General features: G+C 40.5%; 2 protein-coding genes and 1 long non-coding RNA gene across 29 annotated transcripts in view; 1 reads left to right on the top strand and 2 right to left on the bottom strand.

Moving 5' to 3' along the window:
* The window catches only part of PPIP5K2 (diphosphoinositol pentakisphosphate kinase 2), a 49,688-nt gene extending 49,176 nt beyond the window's left edge, over nucleotides 1–512 (bottom strand). For 11 of the 17 annotated variants that reach the window (XR_010745836.1, XR_010745835.1, XR_010745837.1 and 8 more), the window contains exon 1: nucleotides 365–511. The gene's annotated coding sequence lies outside the window, so the exon portion shown is untranslated. Of the gene's footprint in view, nucleotides 1–88; nucleotides 159–189; nucleotides 218–364 lie in introns of those variants that run through there. The other 6 variants (XR_010745834.1, XM_066339328.1, XM_066339329.1 and 3 more) reach the window with 4 other exon arrangements.
* On the top strand, nucleotides 235–10,797 carry GIN1 (gypsy retrotransposon integrase 1). 11 transcript variants are annotated; one of them, XR_010745838.1, is made up of 10 exons: nucleotides 235–378; nucleotides 2,316–2,359; nucleotides 3,717–3,862; nucleotides 4,795–4,988; nucleotides 6,089–6,394; nucleotides 7,104–7,292; nucleotides 7,388–7,555; nucleotides 8,007–8,295; nucleotides 9,735–10,048; nucleotides 10,123–10,249. XR_010745838.1 is itself a non-coding variant. In XM_066339342.1 (9 exons), exons 3-9 carry the CDS (start codon nucleotides 3,724–3,726, stop codon nucleotides 10,422–10,424), a joined length of 1,527 nt encoding a protein of 508 aa, XP_066195439.1. In that variant the 5' UTR covers nucleotides 235–378; nucleotides 2,316–2,359; nucleotides 3,717–3,723; the 3' UTR covers nucleotides 10,425–10,797. The 11 variants fall into 11 exon arrangements, 10 of the variants coding, with proteins under 10 accessions (XP_066195439.1, XP_066195440.1, XP_066195436.1 ...); XM_066339342.1 differs by lacking the exon at nucleotides 9,735–10,048 and having other exon boundaries at nucleotides 4,855–4,988; nucleotides 10,123–10,797; XM_066339343.1 differs by lacking the exon at nucleotides 9,735–10,048 and having other exon boundaries at nucleotides 7,164–7,292; nucleotides 10,123–10,797.
* Nucleotides 914–7,090, bottom strand: LOC136374138 (uncharacterized). Its single transcript, XR_010745839.1, has 2 exons — nucleotides 6,688–7,090; nucleotides 914–1,928 (listed from the first exon to the last, which is right to left on the bottom strand). It is a non-coding gene; the product is annotated as an uncharacterized lncRNA (long non-coding RNA).
* Nucleotides 10,798–15,671: the final 4,874 nt, after the last annotated feature.

The following is a 15,671-nucleotide window of genomic DNA, read 5'->3' as shown; positions in this document are numbered from 1 at the left end:
ACGGGCGGGGGAGCTGCGGGGCTCTGCCCGCCCACCGCGACACCGCCGCCCACGGCAACTCCCGCTCGCCTCAGCCCGCCATGCCCACCTGCGTCCCGGCCGCGCCAGGAATGGGAAGAAGGATGAGAAGGATTGGTAGGAGGGGAAGGCAGTAAAAGCAGCAAAGAAAGGAAAGACCACCCGCCTCACCTGCCCGCGGCAGCCCCGCAGTCCCCCCAGGAGGCGGTGCCGCCGCTGCCCCGCCCCCTCCCCTCCCTCCTGCCACTTCCGGGGGCGCCACAAAAGTCTCAGGGCGCCGCCGGGGCCGTCGCTGTGGTGGGTCCGGCCAGGAAATTGTCGCACCCGCGACGGGCCTTGTCGGTACCTCTGCCGGAGCAGGTGCGTGCCTGGCTGTGCCCGCCGGGCCCAGAGGGCGGCGAGGGGCGGAGGTGGGAACAAAAAGGTCGCGTTGGTGTCGCTTCCTGCACGCGCGGGGTGCGAGGCCCGGGGACGGTCACTGGCGACCGCCGCTCCCGGCATGCCCTGCGCGGGCGCGCTGTACGCTGGGGTGTGTAGTGCCGTGGGCGGGAGGGAGGATGCGGAGGCGCCTTCCCGACAGGAATCGCTGCTGGGAGTTGTTGATGGCGGCTGACGCTACCGCGGGCGGCAAGACGCGACTTCGCGTGCTTAGCCACTCGGCCTCATAGGCACCCGCCCCGGCCCTCTGTCACTTGCAGAACCAGGGTGGAATGTAGGCGAATCTGTCCGTCTGACTTACACTTTTTTTTGGAAGCACCTGGTTTTGAAAAGCTGTGTTTTGAAGTTGTGTACTGGAGAGAGCCTATAAGAGAGCTGGAGGGACACTTAGATGATCATATACTGATAGAACAAGGGGGAATGGATTCAAAGAAAGAGAGCAAGTTTAGATCAGATGTTAGGAAAAATTTCTTTACTGAGAGTATGATGAGGCACTGGAACATGTTGCCCAGAAAACACTGTGTCTGTCCAGTTCCTGGAAGTGTTCGAGCCCAAGTGGATTCGGGCTTCTGAGGAACCTGGTCTAGTGGAAGGTGTCTCTGGCCATGGCAGTAGTTTGGAAGTTGATGATCTTTGGAGTCCGTCCCAACCCAAACCATTCTGTGATTGTGATTCAGTGCTCTGCAGGCAATTCCTGTTTCTTTTAGAACAGCAGTCAGAGGTACGGGAATTGGTAAAAAGCTGGACTAAAGGAATAGTTGCAGTTAGTACTGTGTTTGTTTGTAGGGGAAAATGAGCATTAAAGGATGAAATAGCTGAGTGGTAGCAGGTGTGACTGTTTTAGCTAAGCCACTGAAGCCAGAAGACCTCTGGTTATATGGAAGTTTCATTCTCTTTGCTAAAATGCTTTCTAGTGTGTACTTTTCCAGCTTCAAAGGTACTAAAAAATGGATAGCTGATTTTGTGTCTTTGATTTTTAGACTACCAGATGCACTATGAGTATTGAGAGACATAACGTATTAATTGTCTGAATAAATAAAAGCAGATGACTTTATAAATCGTTCTTTTCAGGGCTGTTTTGCTTGGCATTTTTTAGGAGTAGGCCAAACAAAGAAAAACTAGGCACTGGGGGAAAAGATTAGTAAGGGCACCAAAGCTAAATATACAGGAAGAAAGCTCATATTAGGCAGCAATCTAGCAGATTTAAGCACTTAACAGTTTACTGGATCAGGATCCTACTAAATTAATATGTGTTGGTGCTACATTATTTCTTGATTGGCTTACCTAAGCTCTTAAAACAGAAGCTGCCATTGCAGGAGTGTGGATAGTGTGTCTGCTTAGCTGAAATGTATGCTGTGGTCCTGCTTAGAAATATCTTGTTGCTGTGCAACTTCATTCTGTTAAAATGGGCAATTTTAAAAAGTACTGGAAAAATAAAGATTGTTCTGTAAGATCTTCCCACATGTGGAAGTCTGTGTCAAGACCAAAGAGTCCATCATCCCTGTGGCTAAATGACAGTTCATACCGGGCTAGTTTTGACTTCAGGTAGCTTAAATGCTGGACTGGCCTTGAGGAAACCCCTGAGTAAAACATGAATGTGTGCCCCTGGCAGATGGGATATTTTAATTGCCCTTCACCAATGCTCTTTTACTGTGAGAAATGGTAGTTAGTTGACTTATTTGAAACAACAGAAACGTGACTTTACTTCGTGGTAGCCTCACCTCCTTTTGTGCCGTTAGTTACCCAATTTACCTGCTTGGTGGGTTTAGCATGTGCTGTCAGACATAAATTTACAGGAAACTGCTGTGTCAGAACAGTCCTCTCCCTTCCCTGTTCTGAAACACCTTCTTCCTTCACAGGTGAGATCGTGGTGTTGGAAAGTACATCTGTGTTATTTCCTCAGGTATGAAAACCTCACTTTAAAACACTAATGGTGGATGATAAGAGATATGGCTTGTTTTGAAAACCAGCTCTAAGTTGTATAAAATTATATAAGATGTATTCAGTGAGACAAAATTCTTGTTACATTTTGAATGGGAAGTTCCTGGCATGCATTTGCCATTGCTAACAGCAGTGCTTAGTTCACGGTGCAGAGTCCAAAAATAACATATATCATTTTATTTTCTGGGAGGAAAGGATTAAATGAAAGCAGGCATTATCACTCTTTAAACGTCTTTAAGTTCTTCCCACAACCAGCATAGTAAAGGTAGGTGAGAATTTATGAATTGAAAAATAGACATCTTATCTTACACATTTTGTTTTCAAATGGCATCATCACATTATGAGATGATGTGCATTCCAGAGTGACTGGATACTGTCACTTCCCCATAATTACAAGTCACTTGGCACATATGGCAGACAAACTAATTACGCCTTTTAGCAGGCTATGTATTGTCACAGTCTGGCACTGGAACAGTGGCAGATAAGGAAGATAAAGGATAATAAAGAAATTTACTTAATACTGTGGATAAGCAGCATTCACTATGAAATTATGACATGGCAGACCCCAAGCTTGATCCTGCTCCTGCATACATCAATGAGAGCAGAACAAAACTGCTGTTTTGTCTATGCTGCTGAACACTCAAATCACATAGAGACTGCATCAATAATCCTGCCTGTGAATATTTCTATTTTTCATTATGACATAATTATTTTGATGCTATTCTTCTGAACCAAAATGTTCTATATCAGTGGCCAGTTTTACTAATGACAGTATTACTTATTGATGTTATCAGCAAAGTCAGCCTGTGTCAAGGAACGAATTGTTACCTGGCATGGAGAGTCTGGTTTGAAATTTCAAAATCTAATTTTCTGATTGATTAATGAAAAAAAAATTCCATTTGTTTCTCTCTCTGGGGAGTTGTTTTTTTCCTATTTGCCTATGTAGATTTTTCTTAGCTAAGGTGGATCTTTGGATAATCTCCAGCGAAACTGATTTTGAGAGGTACTCAAGAATGAAAGGAACAATTTCTTTCTCTCTGATACCATTCCCTTTCCCTGTTTAATGAGTGTAGTAGAAGTTTCACTGTGTGGGAATTTTAAAATACAGTTTGACAAAACCGGCTCTGCTTAGAACACAATTAGTGTTTCAAGCAGTGTTCGTTGTTGCTAAAGTTGAAGGTGGACGTGTGTAGTAGACAGTGTGTAGTCTTCTTAGAGGCTACATAACCAGAATGCCTCTGAGCTAAAAGGTATCAGTAAAAACGTGAAGATGTGCTTCTCTGACAATTTATCTAATAAATTCTGTGCATTTTGTTCAGGTTGGCAATGGTTCGTAGTGGAAAAAGTGGTGGGCTCCACCTGAAGCAGATTGCATACTACAGGCGAACAGGGGAGTATCATCCCACAACATTATCAAGTGAAAGAAGTGGAATCAGGAGAGCTGCCAAAAAATTTGTTTTCAAGGGTAAAATTTTTTCTCTCAAATTACGCTAACAATAGATATTAATGTGAATATTTGCTAAATGAATAATATCATATTATAATATGAATATTTGCTAATATTAAAAAAAGTGAGATCTTGCTCTACAGCATTCTGTGATTTTGATAAACATTCTCTATGAGACAAATGGTCTGCAAATCCCTGGTTAATATATAACAGGATGTTTGTAGAAATGGAAGCTCAATCTGCTATAGTCCATTCCAGGACAGGTTTATTTATCTATATAAAAACCAAACCTTATTTTATATACTGTAGAAATATGTAGTCACTGCAATCCATAATTGAAAGGACTACAGAAAGGGAAATAGGTCTGCAGCCAGGGACAAGGAATGCTCCATCCAGTCTGGGGGATGGCTGGGCAGAAGTGCGAGGACAAGTTTGCCATCAGTCACCTGAGAGCCTCCACGCCCTTCCCAACTTTATTGCAGCCCTAGGAGATATATGAGCCTTTATAAACCTTTGTAGTCTGCTGTGCTGTCTCAATCCCATCAAAACTGTCAGTGTTGTGTAGAGAGAAGGCAGGGAGGAGTTAAATCTATGGCTATCTATCAGTGTCAAGTTGCTGGCAGGCACCCAACAGCTACACAAACAGCCGTTTCAACACTCCGATCTCCCCTTGCCAGCCCCAGTGTTAGTTTGTGTTTCAGTCACACTTCCTGTGGGAATGCTGTTTGCATTCTGACTTGCCCTTGTAGCTCCTTGTGTCCAGGTAATAAACATGGCTGAACTAATGGCTCCTTGTTGGACATAATTGAAATGTTTGTAAACAAAAAAAAGTTGTGTTTACACCAAAGTGAACTTAGTGTAATACATTCTATTCTGAGTTATGCTCAGTAGTTTAGTAAACTACACAGGAGACAAAGCACTTGCTTATAATTTGCTGGTACTTCTTTCAGAAAACAAGTTGTTCTATGTTGGAAAAGACAGAAAACAAATGCGCCTGGTAATTGTTTCAGATGAAGAGAAGAAAAAGGTCCTCGAGAATTGCCACAAAAATGCTGCTGGCACTCATCATGGTATATCAAGGACGCTGACTTTAGTGGAGTCTAATTACTACTGGACCTCTGTAACAAATGATGTCAAGCAGTGGGTATGGCCTCATAGCTACAGGATACTTTATGTAGTCTGTTAGAAACATTTGGTAATCCTGTGAACTTTGGTACAGCCAGTCCCCGGGCTGTGTCATGAGGAGGAAATGTGAGTGTGCAGTTATGCTGCCACTGGTCCTCTTGGCAATGCATGGTGTTTGTTTTTACTCTTTTGCTGCTTTTTACCCCTTTACTACTGGCTTGCACACCACTGTGATGTGGTAGGGAGCCATAATCTCTTTGATAGGCAGGGTACATTTGGTCCCTGAGAGAGATTTCTCATGTAAGTCTTTCACATATCTTTGTTAGCATGCAATCTGCCATCACAAGGATGTGTGACCAGAGTAGCTGCCAGCAGATAAGAATATGAAAATAGTGTTTCTACTTTACAATCGGGTGTGTTCAGGACATAGTTAGACACATCAAAGCTTGAGAAAGTTCCTTCTTCACCCGTAGATACAGGAGCAGGATTTGATCTTTCAGGAAACTGTATGTAAATGTACTTTAAGGCCAAATTACTGCTGCTATCAGCTTGCTGCATCACCTGAGTCCTTCGAGTTCATGTGCAACTTTTACATGAACTGAGAATTAATCTTTCCCTTCAATTAATCTTCCCTTCCAATTTAGATTGGACAAAGGTGCTCTGTCCTGTAGATAAGGTTGTTATGCATGGAAGATTATGTACACTGCCAGTTTTTTTCAGCCACAGCATACATAGATGAGCCAAAAAGGGAATAATTAGGACTTCCTTTCACTCCCAGTTGCTTCCTACTCCCTTTATTATTTACAGATAGTAATGGATTATAAAATTTGTACTGTGGACTTGAAAGAGCACAGTGCTTTCAGAACAGAGGGAATTCAGCTATGAGTTCTTTTACATGTCCCTCTCCTGGCTCTCAGTATTGTTCAGTTTTATTTTGTTTTTATGCCATTTCTGAAAAAGTCTAAGGGCAAAAAAAATTTAAGAAGGGTGATAAGTTTGTCTTGCATTGCCTGGTCTGACCTGATTTACAGAGAAATAGTGAAGATCTATGATTCTGATGGTTGACGTCATCTCACTGTCACTTTTCATTGGTAACATCTTCCCTGATGTATTCTCTAGGTGTATGCTTGCCAGCATTGCCAGGCAGCAAAGAGCACAGCCACCAGAGTGCCCCAAACACACCCGATCAAAGCAGAGGACCCATGGACAGCAGTCACTATAGAGCTAATGGGACCTTTCAGTGTTACCAACAGAAGTCACAAATTCATCATAATTATGACAGATTTGTTTACAAGATGGACTGTTATCTTGCCACTGCAGGACACTTCAGCAGCTGAAATTGCTAAGGCAATCATAAATGTGTTTTTCTTATATGGGCCACCTCAAAAGATGCCTATAGATCAAGGGAAGGAGCTTGTTTATCAGGTAATTAATTTACATGGCTGGTTAATCTCTTTCTTGTTGTTGTTTTTTCCCTCAAAAAATCAAAAAAGGAATACATTTTCCCTTCTATTAGATTTGAATTTTAGATTTTTTTTTTAGAAAGACTTTAGTATTTTCTTTAATTGAGAAAGTAAAGAAGTTAGCACATACAAAGAATGTCAAACCAATTATTTGCAATTGTAATGCTATGCAGTGTTTTCCAGGGCTTTATTATTTGTAAAAAGGACAAAGTAAAATTATTTCCTGGCAGTCATAGTGCATGTTTTGTCACTCACCTGAACTGGCATAAATTTGTGCACTGCAGTCTGCTGTATATGATTCATTCATATTGCCCAGTATAGCAATAGCTGAGGGTATTTTTGACATTGGCTTATAGTGATTAGGAAGGACTTATCACACTTTGTTCCTCTCAGAGATGATGATGTCATCAGACTGTGATATGGAGGTAATGAGAGATTGAGTTAAGTGGCAAAAATGTGGTTAGGATCCATCAATGACTGGCTCCTAAAAGCCCTACTTACTGCTTTAGCTCTCATTCACAGTCCTGGTGTGTTTTGTGCCAATATATATGCAAGATTTTTCCCAGTCATCATCATATCAGCAAAAGGGGTAGAAAAGTGAGGGTTTTTTACTTGAAATTGGATACTGAACAGGTGAAATGTTCACTAACTCTGTTCTTCTTCTCTTGAAGATAAATGAAGAACTATTTGCACTGTTTGGAATGAAACAAATTGTATTGTCTTATCCTCAGAGAGATGATGTAAATGAAAGAATATCCCAGACAATCAAAACTTTCCTTAACAAGTATTGCATAGACCATCCAAATGATTGGGATGAACATTTGTCTGCTATAGCCTATGCTTTCAATTTGACAAATCTGGTATGTGAAGGTTCTTCTTCTTTTGACTGAAGTCGTGCAAAGTATCTGCAAAGCTGTGTGCTAAATTTGCTTGCTTTTGATCTCCATATAAATAGGAGCCAGATCAAAACACCCCATATTTCCAAATGTTCAACCGTAATCCACGTGTTGTTGAGCCCATGAATATATGTGTGCAAGGAGAATACAGTAGTTTTGCCAAAATATTTGAAGCAACTAAAAAACTCAGTGAAGCACTGGAAGAAGAAAAAACCTCAGATGGTAAGGTAAATGTTATGTATTTGAATTTTACTCGTAGGAAGACTGAAGATAAAGATGAAAAGGTCTGAGGCATAAAGTATAGCTAACCTTCTAAAATAATGTGGGGGTTTGAGTGGTGGTTTTTAGTTTGTTTTCTTCCCCCTGGGATCCCTTAATTTCAGTGTAACACATCTTGTATGTATTTGGAAGGAGTAACCCTAAAAGAGATCTATTGTAAGAAGTTTACTATGTCTGACTTAGAGGGCAGAATAGAGAAATTGAGACCTACTGCCTATGGACTGGTGATTTATGAAGATGAGAGCAATTTCTTCATTACTTGTTAGTCCCACATAATTACGAACTACACACATCCAAAACCACTCAATGTCATGCTTAAGCACTGTTAACCAATGCTACAAAATTGCATGATTACTTTTGGGAAAAAAAACCAAGTGATATACATGTATCTTTCTGTAGGCAGATAAAAGAACTGCAGATGAACAAAAAATCAGAACCAAAATCACAGTCAAAAGGAAGCCAAAACAATTAAATACCCTTCAACTTAAAGTTGGTCATGAAGTCCTCAGGCAAAGAAAAAACTGGTGGAAAGATGGTCGTTTCCAGTCGGAATGGATTGGTCCTTGTATCATAGATTACATCACAGAAAATGGCTGTGCAATATTAAGAGATTCCACAGGATCCAGGCTTAAAAGACCCATCAAGATGTCTCACCTCAAGCCATATATAAGAGGGTCCAGTGAAAAAGGTGTATATCATTTTTTTAAGTTTGTATAATTTTTTTTAAGTTTGTATTTTTATATATGTAAAAAAAAGTTTTTTGATTTTTTTTTTTTTTTGGCATCTTTGTTGTGATGTTAGCTTACTAGAATGAAAAAGTGTCATTCAGTCACCAGTGGGAGTTATATTAGGAAACAATAATGTAATGGCTGTACTTTTCAGTTAGGAGAATAGTGAGTGACATCAAACTATGCAGAGCAGGGAACAGAGCTCATGAATAATGTTCAAAGTCTTTTTAAAAATAGCTTCTATTAAAGTTGCTCCTCATCACTGGCTTGGCTCTATTCATGCTGGCTAATAGAAGTAGAAGCAGGCTGAACTGTTTTCAAGGAGCATTTTCTGACTGTGTTTCTGATTTGGTATAGGCAGGATTCACATTAATTTTGCTTGTGCAATGGAAATTTTTTCTTTTTTACAACATCAGGGTGTCTTCTAAGGCCTTAAAATAGGAAGACTCTATCAGAGAACTGATTTTGGAATAGTTTATTTTAAATTGTCCTATAAATGAAGTCAGTGTTTCTCTTACCAGAGCAAATAAAATTGGCATGCTCTGTGGTAGGATGGCTAGAAATTTCCAGAGATTTGGATAACCAACTTCTGCCCTTGGTCTTACATACTCAGTGTACCCTTTTGCAAATTAAATAGTGGCAGCTGTTTTCTTTTCTGCTCATACTGTCTTTGAGTCACCAAAGGTACTTTTAAAAAAATTAAATACTTGGTGTACCAAAAACTTCTGTCACAGAACAAGCTGCTTTTTACTTTGGAGTTCTTGAAGAGCAGAACAACTGCCACACTACTGGCACATGTGATCAAGTTTTGGTTCTTGCCCATATATATACTACATTGAGATGGTAATTTTTCCATCATCTCTTAAAGCTGAGAGATTTGCAAAGCTGAAACTAGTTCTGGAATTTCATGGAATGAGCCGAAATATTTGTGTCAGTCATCAGTTAGATTTTGTAACCAAGATACTGATTTCATGTCACATCATGAGGCCTGTTTCAGACAATCACCCTGTGCCTTCTGGTTCCTCATTAAATTGCTGATGGGGGAGGAGGAATCATATCAAACATGTAGATAACAAACAGCTATTACAGTAACTTGGTAAATTGTGTCAAATAATTTGGTGAATTGTATAAAGAGATGAAAGTAGTGGTCTTCGTAGTATTAGAGCCTAATATGTTTACTGCTGAATACTGCAGCAATGCGTAAATGTAGAATTCCCATTTTCAGGAAGTGACTGTCTTGGTCTTGGCTGGGATAGATTTTTGGGGCTTTGTTGGTTTTTGGTGGTTTATTTTGTTTGTTTGTTTGTGTTGTTGTTGGTGGTTTTTTTGGGTTTTTTTTTTGTTTTTTTGGTTTTTTTTTTTACTTACCTACTTTACTTACTTTTTAAACTTTTTACAGTTTAAGAAAGCGTGTTGTGCGTTGCACTAAGATTTGCCAGCACGAGCATGAAGAAACCACATTTATCCGTGTGCACACACAAAATGAAAGCATCCCCATTTATTCAAGCTGTTAGTTCAACAGGTGACTATGACAGACATCAAGCTAGTCATTGACTTAGCTAAGGAAAGTTATAAATGTGGATGATCACAAGGATTATTTTGTGGATGTAATGAGATGCCAAACATTTGATGCTCAGTGAAATTGGGAAATTCACATTATCAGTCTGCTGTCACTCAAACATTCTTGTCCTCTTTTGGAAATTGTTTTGAAAAGTAAGTTAGCACCTCACTAACATTTTTAAGTACGGCTTCAGGGATCTGAACTAATGGCTACTTTCTTTTTACAGACAATCATTATATTCTACAAAGTGCAGTAGTTTTTGACCATGACTATATTGGCTTATCTGAAAGATCTAATAATTCAAGCCAACCACATTCTGTTGCTGAAGAGGAAATAAATGCCTACAAAAGAGATATCATGTCTGCTGTACAGATTCCACCTGCAGCCTGCAAAGACCAAGAATCAGCAGCAGATGGTGAACATGGGTCTGAGCTGAGAGAAGACCATTGCATTGAACCAAACACTGCAAAGCCAGAGCAGTGGCCCTCACCTGGTTGGACTCTGCAGACAAAGACAGAGGATACTTAAGCATAGTCTTCTATCACATTTCATTGCCAAGCAGTTTGGAACTACTGTAGCAAACTGGAAAAAAAAAAAAAAAAAAAGTAATAGCTCCAACTTCCTTAGCCCAATCCGCGTTATTCCTTTATGAATCTAAGAGTGCTTCAGGTATCTAATTTGTCTGAGTGTTAAGAAAAAGCACTAGCAAAAGCACATTTTCCAATCATGCATTTAAATTTCAGATTTTGTTAGTAGAATGGCAGTGTGGCTATGCCTTACTGTTACCCTCTCAGGCCACAATCCATCATTTCACTGTAAAGACCTTTACCATTTAACCCTTGGGTGACTCATTCCGTATGTGCACTGTGAGATGAATTAAACCTAAGCAAATTGATGTAAATTTTCCCTCTGCTGCAGAGGAGCTCATGTCTTCCTTTTCCTGTTATGTAACTGTTTTCTATTCTTTCTGGGAAGCTGCAGCCTCTGACTTCTACAGCTTCTAATTTCTAGTCTAATCCATTTAAGATCTCACAAAATACTTGATTTTGGCAGTTTTATTACATGTAGTGTTCTGTGCAGGAAACAATGAGGGCTTCAGCTGTTCCCTGCTCATCAAAAGTCTGCTAGTGTAGGCAGTTCTAAGAGTTCAGGCACGTGAAAAATCTTAAGAGCATTTAATATCTATTTGTGCTTTTTCCACAAACATCCAGTTTTCCATTTCTGTTACCTCTTCACTGAGCCTGTGCACGTTGGGAGGTTTTCCAGGGACAGTGGCCAATGAAAGGTGAAGCACTGGTATTAACTTATTGTCTGATTTCATTGAGTAAGTTGTTACTGTCTGGACTTCCTGCTGAGAAGTCAGAGTCAGCAGCACAGGATTTTTTTCATGTGGAAATCAGGTGGAGTTTGGGGGATTTTTTTTTGTGGGTGTTTGGGGGAGGGTGTTGTTGCCTTTGTTCTTTTGGGGTTTTTTTTTTTGGGTTGGGTTTGGTTTGGGGTTTGTTTGGTTTGTTTTTTGTTTGGTTGGGGTTTTTTGTAGGGGATTGACATGAAGATGGAGAAAACTGGCAGATAACTGAATTGAGCAATTCAGCAACTTCTGGATGATGTGGATGATTTGCTTATGTTACTCTCTGAATTTATGTGTTCCTTCTCATTTCTGCTCCTGAATGTCATGTGACTTATAGCACAGGTGGAGGAAAGTACTATTCATTAGGAGTTTTCAGTTACTTTTAGGCAGTTAGATGTGGTCCTCAAGGCTGATCAGGTACCTACCTCCTGCAGAAATTCACATGCACAGTACAGTCTGTCTTTGATATCATGATGCATCTATGTGAGAAAAGAGTTCAGCACCCTGACAGAATCCTGTCTTAAACTTCAAATGAAAAATAATTAATACTCAAGCTATTTTGTGTCTTCTGAAAATGCAGTCCTACAGATACAGTTTTTCTCCACCAAGACTTTAGAATCTTTCTGAATACATTGTGAGTGCACACACATGGAATAAATATTTATTTTTATATATCACGCTTTTGAAGAAAATATTAGTGTCAGGGATAAAACTGGAGCATAAAGCATTGTTTGTAAGAGTAATTTCTGCCTTAGTCTCTGCATAAGAGAACCAGCCTCTCTTATTTTTTTTCCTTACTCTAAGTGATTGGTTCCTGAATTGTGCACAATACAGCAGAATTGTTTTCTGGGGCAGCTCTGGGGTAACACAAGTGCAGTGGAATTGCTAGAGCTACACTGAAGAGAAGAGAAAGAAAATGCTGGAGTGAGAGAGTAATGGGGAAAACACCGAAACATTTAACATACTGTGTACATTTAACATATTGCTGATCACCCAGGCTTCCTGGTAATTATGATCTACTGTATAAACAAGCAGGCATTAATGAATTATCTGTGCACTGAAATGTGGTCTTCTCTGCACGGGGGAGGTTCACAGAAATAAAATACAGGGGTTTCAAACTATTGACATGAAGAAAGTTACTGGAAACTGGAAAAAAATAACCACAGTTTGGCCAAAGCTGACGCAAGAAAGCAAGATTTAGCAGTGTCTTCAGGAGCTGGATACTATACTCTTCTGCACTTATTAGACCTGTTGGCCTTCTGTTTATATCTTGGTAACCAAACTATGTAGAAATTTTGAATGAAAAGCAGTACACAAAAAGCTTTAATTTGAAGAGGAAGGCTCTTGCAGCTAGAAGTAACCAGACAGTAAACTGAATTTTAAAACATTTGATTCTGGAACAGTTAATCTGGAGAGATGCATTTCCTGGTCAGTTCTTTCAACTTGTGTGTAAATGAGGGGATCTGCAGCAAATTTGCTGCACTGGTTAGCAGAAGCAGGTGTGCCAGTAAACAATAACTGTGGTAAGAAATACAGCATGTACCCCCTGCTAGGCACTGCTGCCCTACTACACCTTGCTAGTGCAGCAATGAGCAGATCACTTGGACACAGCTTTCTATAATTCTGTATTTCCACATACAACTCATTACTCACATGGATGAGCCCTTTTTGGGGTGCTTGAGAAGCATCTCAAAACTCATCAGCAGAGCTGGAGCATTCAAAGCTGCAGCTGGTGGCAAGAATTGGTGTCCTGAATATGTAAAGTGATATCTGAGTAAGTGGGTTAAAAGGCAATAAATGAGATTTCACAAATTCAGTCCATATACAAGTTGATGACTTTTGCAATTGATGCCTTTAAATTCCTTATGCCTCACTTCCCGCTTCTGTTCTGTACAGTGAGTTATACCATATCAGATTGCAGACAAACTGCAAAAAATACTCTTTACTTTTCACAAAGCTGGCAGACATAGTGATAAAGGCCCAATAGAAAAGCCCTTAAGAAAAAGAGTATTGTTTTGTGCAGCGTTTCAGTGATGCGCAGTGAATAATACTTGTGCTTCCCCACCAGATTGATTCTGAGCCTTTACCTAGTCAGAAACATCACCCACCACTCCCAGAGATTAAAGACCAAGAAGAAGGAAAGCAGAGTTACGGTGTCATAGCGGCTAGCATTTTCCGCGTCTCCGCTCTCCGGTGTCGGTCTCCGGAGGGAGCGGTCCAGGGTCCGTGCCGGTCGCACGGTGGCAGCCTGGACCCGCGGGAGCCGCGGGCGGGGTGCGCGGGGCTCGCAGGGCTGCTGCCCACCCTGCCCTATCGAGCGTTTCTTTCCGAAACCGTGTTCGCAGCACAGTGTTCGGTAATTTTTTTCACGTCAAACTGTCGATAATTACAGGAGCATGACGAGATTTCCGAGAGCAACATGACCCGCATTGTGTGAAGGTTGCGTGACTGAGCTGTCACGGGAGCCAGAGTACAAAACACTCCTCTTGGGCACTGGGTGGTTTTATACCACGGCTGCTGACTGCGGTAAACTTTCAGTACAGCTTTACACCTTCCAAAGAACTGGGCACCCTTCAGTACTCATTACACCTTGGTTGCTGCGAGCAGGATCCCGCAGGCAAGTGCGTGGAGCAAGGCCGTGCATTTCCTTACGTGTGTGTGTGTGACGTGGGAGCCGACCCGAGGAAACACGGCAGAACTGTGCGATTCAGTCCTTTTTCCTGCAAGTAATTTTCTCTTGAGCAACCGTTTTAGGCTGTGTCATGGCTGAAGGAAGCAGTAACACACAGAGGGGTGAGGGTATCCAGAGCAATGAGAATTGCAGTGGCCAGGGCAGGGGTCTGTCTGCCCTGAAACCCAAAGTAAGTAGCACCAACTCTAGCCTCTTATGGCAGTTGCCTAACCTCCATTCTGAAAATAAAGCTTTCAATTCTAATTAAAAAGAGTACAAGATTTAGGTTTCTCATATGTCTCAGAAGAATAAATGTAGTCTGTAATTAATAATTTCCTTAGTTTGCTTAACTGTTACTACTGACTGTTTTCTAGGGAGAAAAATTACTCCAGTGCATCTTTAAACCAGTACTTTGGCACAGTGCCCTAGAAGAATACTGCCCAAATATCATCTGTATATTTTCTAAAAGCTGTGCAGTGAAATCAGGCAGAGCTTCACTCACAGGATGTCATGCTTCACATGCAACTCATTAAGAAACATGAGAGGAACGGAGATAAAGAAAGAAACAGTAAAATAAAGTGCCTTAACGACCTGTAGTATTTAGAAAAAATCTAGTGCAGCTTCCTGATGGACTATCATGCCCTATCTTTCCAAAATATGTGTCTGACAATGCCAGCTGGATGTTCTTTTAGGTTTTTTAGCCACCACATGTCCAGAAACAACAAGAGGTTTGCAGGTTTTGCTTGGATAACTAGTTATCACTGTAGATTTTAAATCCTCCTCTACACTGTCAGCTCCCCTCTTTTCTTATGTCAGTTTTGCTTAGCTTTATAGATTAATCTAATTTTTTCCTCATTATCAGAGAAGAGCCTAAAGAGAAGTTAAAGTGTAAATATTAGTAACAAATTTTGATAATTCACATAAAAATATTTTCACATTTAAGAATTAAAAATCCCCAAAAGGTAAAGGCAAATCAGGGTGCTAGAACTGTAGGGTTGACTAGCATCTGTTTTACATAGAAAATACAGTGGCTTAATTTCAACTCTTAATTTTAATTTACTTGAATATTTGGTTCTGTTTTAGGGGGTTTTTTACTAGTACAATACATGAATCCACACAAACTGTGAACTATATAATTGCACAGTCTTTAAAATTTTAAAGTATATCCTAATGTGCAATTAAGTCATTAAATAATAAAGTTGCTTTTGAATTGCTCAGCAGTGATGTTCCTCATCTTTTCATCTTCATCCCCAACTTTTACTGCTAATACATACAAAGTCCTTCAAATGAGTTTCCACATGTGTATTTAAATGACAACCTAAAAATCACCCAGCCCCTTCTCTGTAGCATGACACATGCTTAATCCTAATACATTGTAGTGTGACAGCCATTACTGACTTAAATATTCTGACAAAACTTAAATAGATCTAGGTTTGACAAGAAAGACGCTTTTGCAATTTACCACAATAATCTATAAATCCTCACTAATTTTACAGTGCACTGCTTGATCAGAAAAGTACTTAATCAAGATGCTTCCCAAGGAATCAATTTATGCCTAATGATACTTGGTGGCAAGGACAGCTACTTAATTGGGAGTTGTAATTTCAGTTAATTGGGACACCTTCAGGTGATGTGGGTGGCAACCTGTTTGTTACAGGTCAGTGCATCCTCTTCATGGCACCTGCAGTTGCCCCAGTCTGCTCTCACCACAGGTTCACAAAAAGGGGCCAAAAATTACCCGACCCCTCTTGCC

The sequence above is a fragment of the Sylvia atricapilla genome, chromosome Z, assembly GCF_009819655.1.
Source record: "Sylvia atricapilla isolate bSylAtr1 chromosome Z, bSylAtr1.pri, whole genome shotgun sequence".
Taxonomy (NCBI): domain Eukaryota; kingdom Metazoa; phylum Chordata; class Aves; order Passeriformes; family Sylviidae; genus Sylvia; species Sylvia atricapilla.
This window is presented reverse-complemented; position numbering and strand designations above follow the sequence as displayed.

Bases quoted from the DNA above. Each gene is read 5' to 3' on its own strand.
- GIN1 (XM_066339339.1), top strand. From the start codon at position 3,724: ATGGTTCGTAGTGGAAAAAGTGGTGGGCTCCACCTGAAGCAGATTGCA. The intron at 7,556-8,006 runs GTAAATGTTATG...ATCTTTCTGTAG, and splicing joins AAAAAACCTCAGATGGTAAG to GCAGATAAAAGAACTGCAGA. The intron at 8,296-10,122 runs GTGTATATCATT...TTCTTTTTACAG, and splicing joins AAGAGGGTCCAGTGAAAAAG to ACAATCATTATATTCTACAA.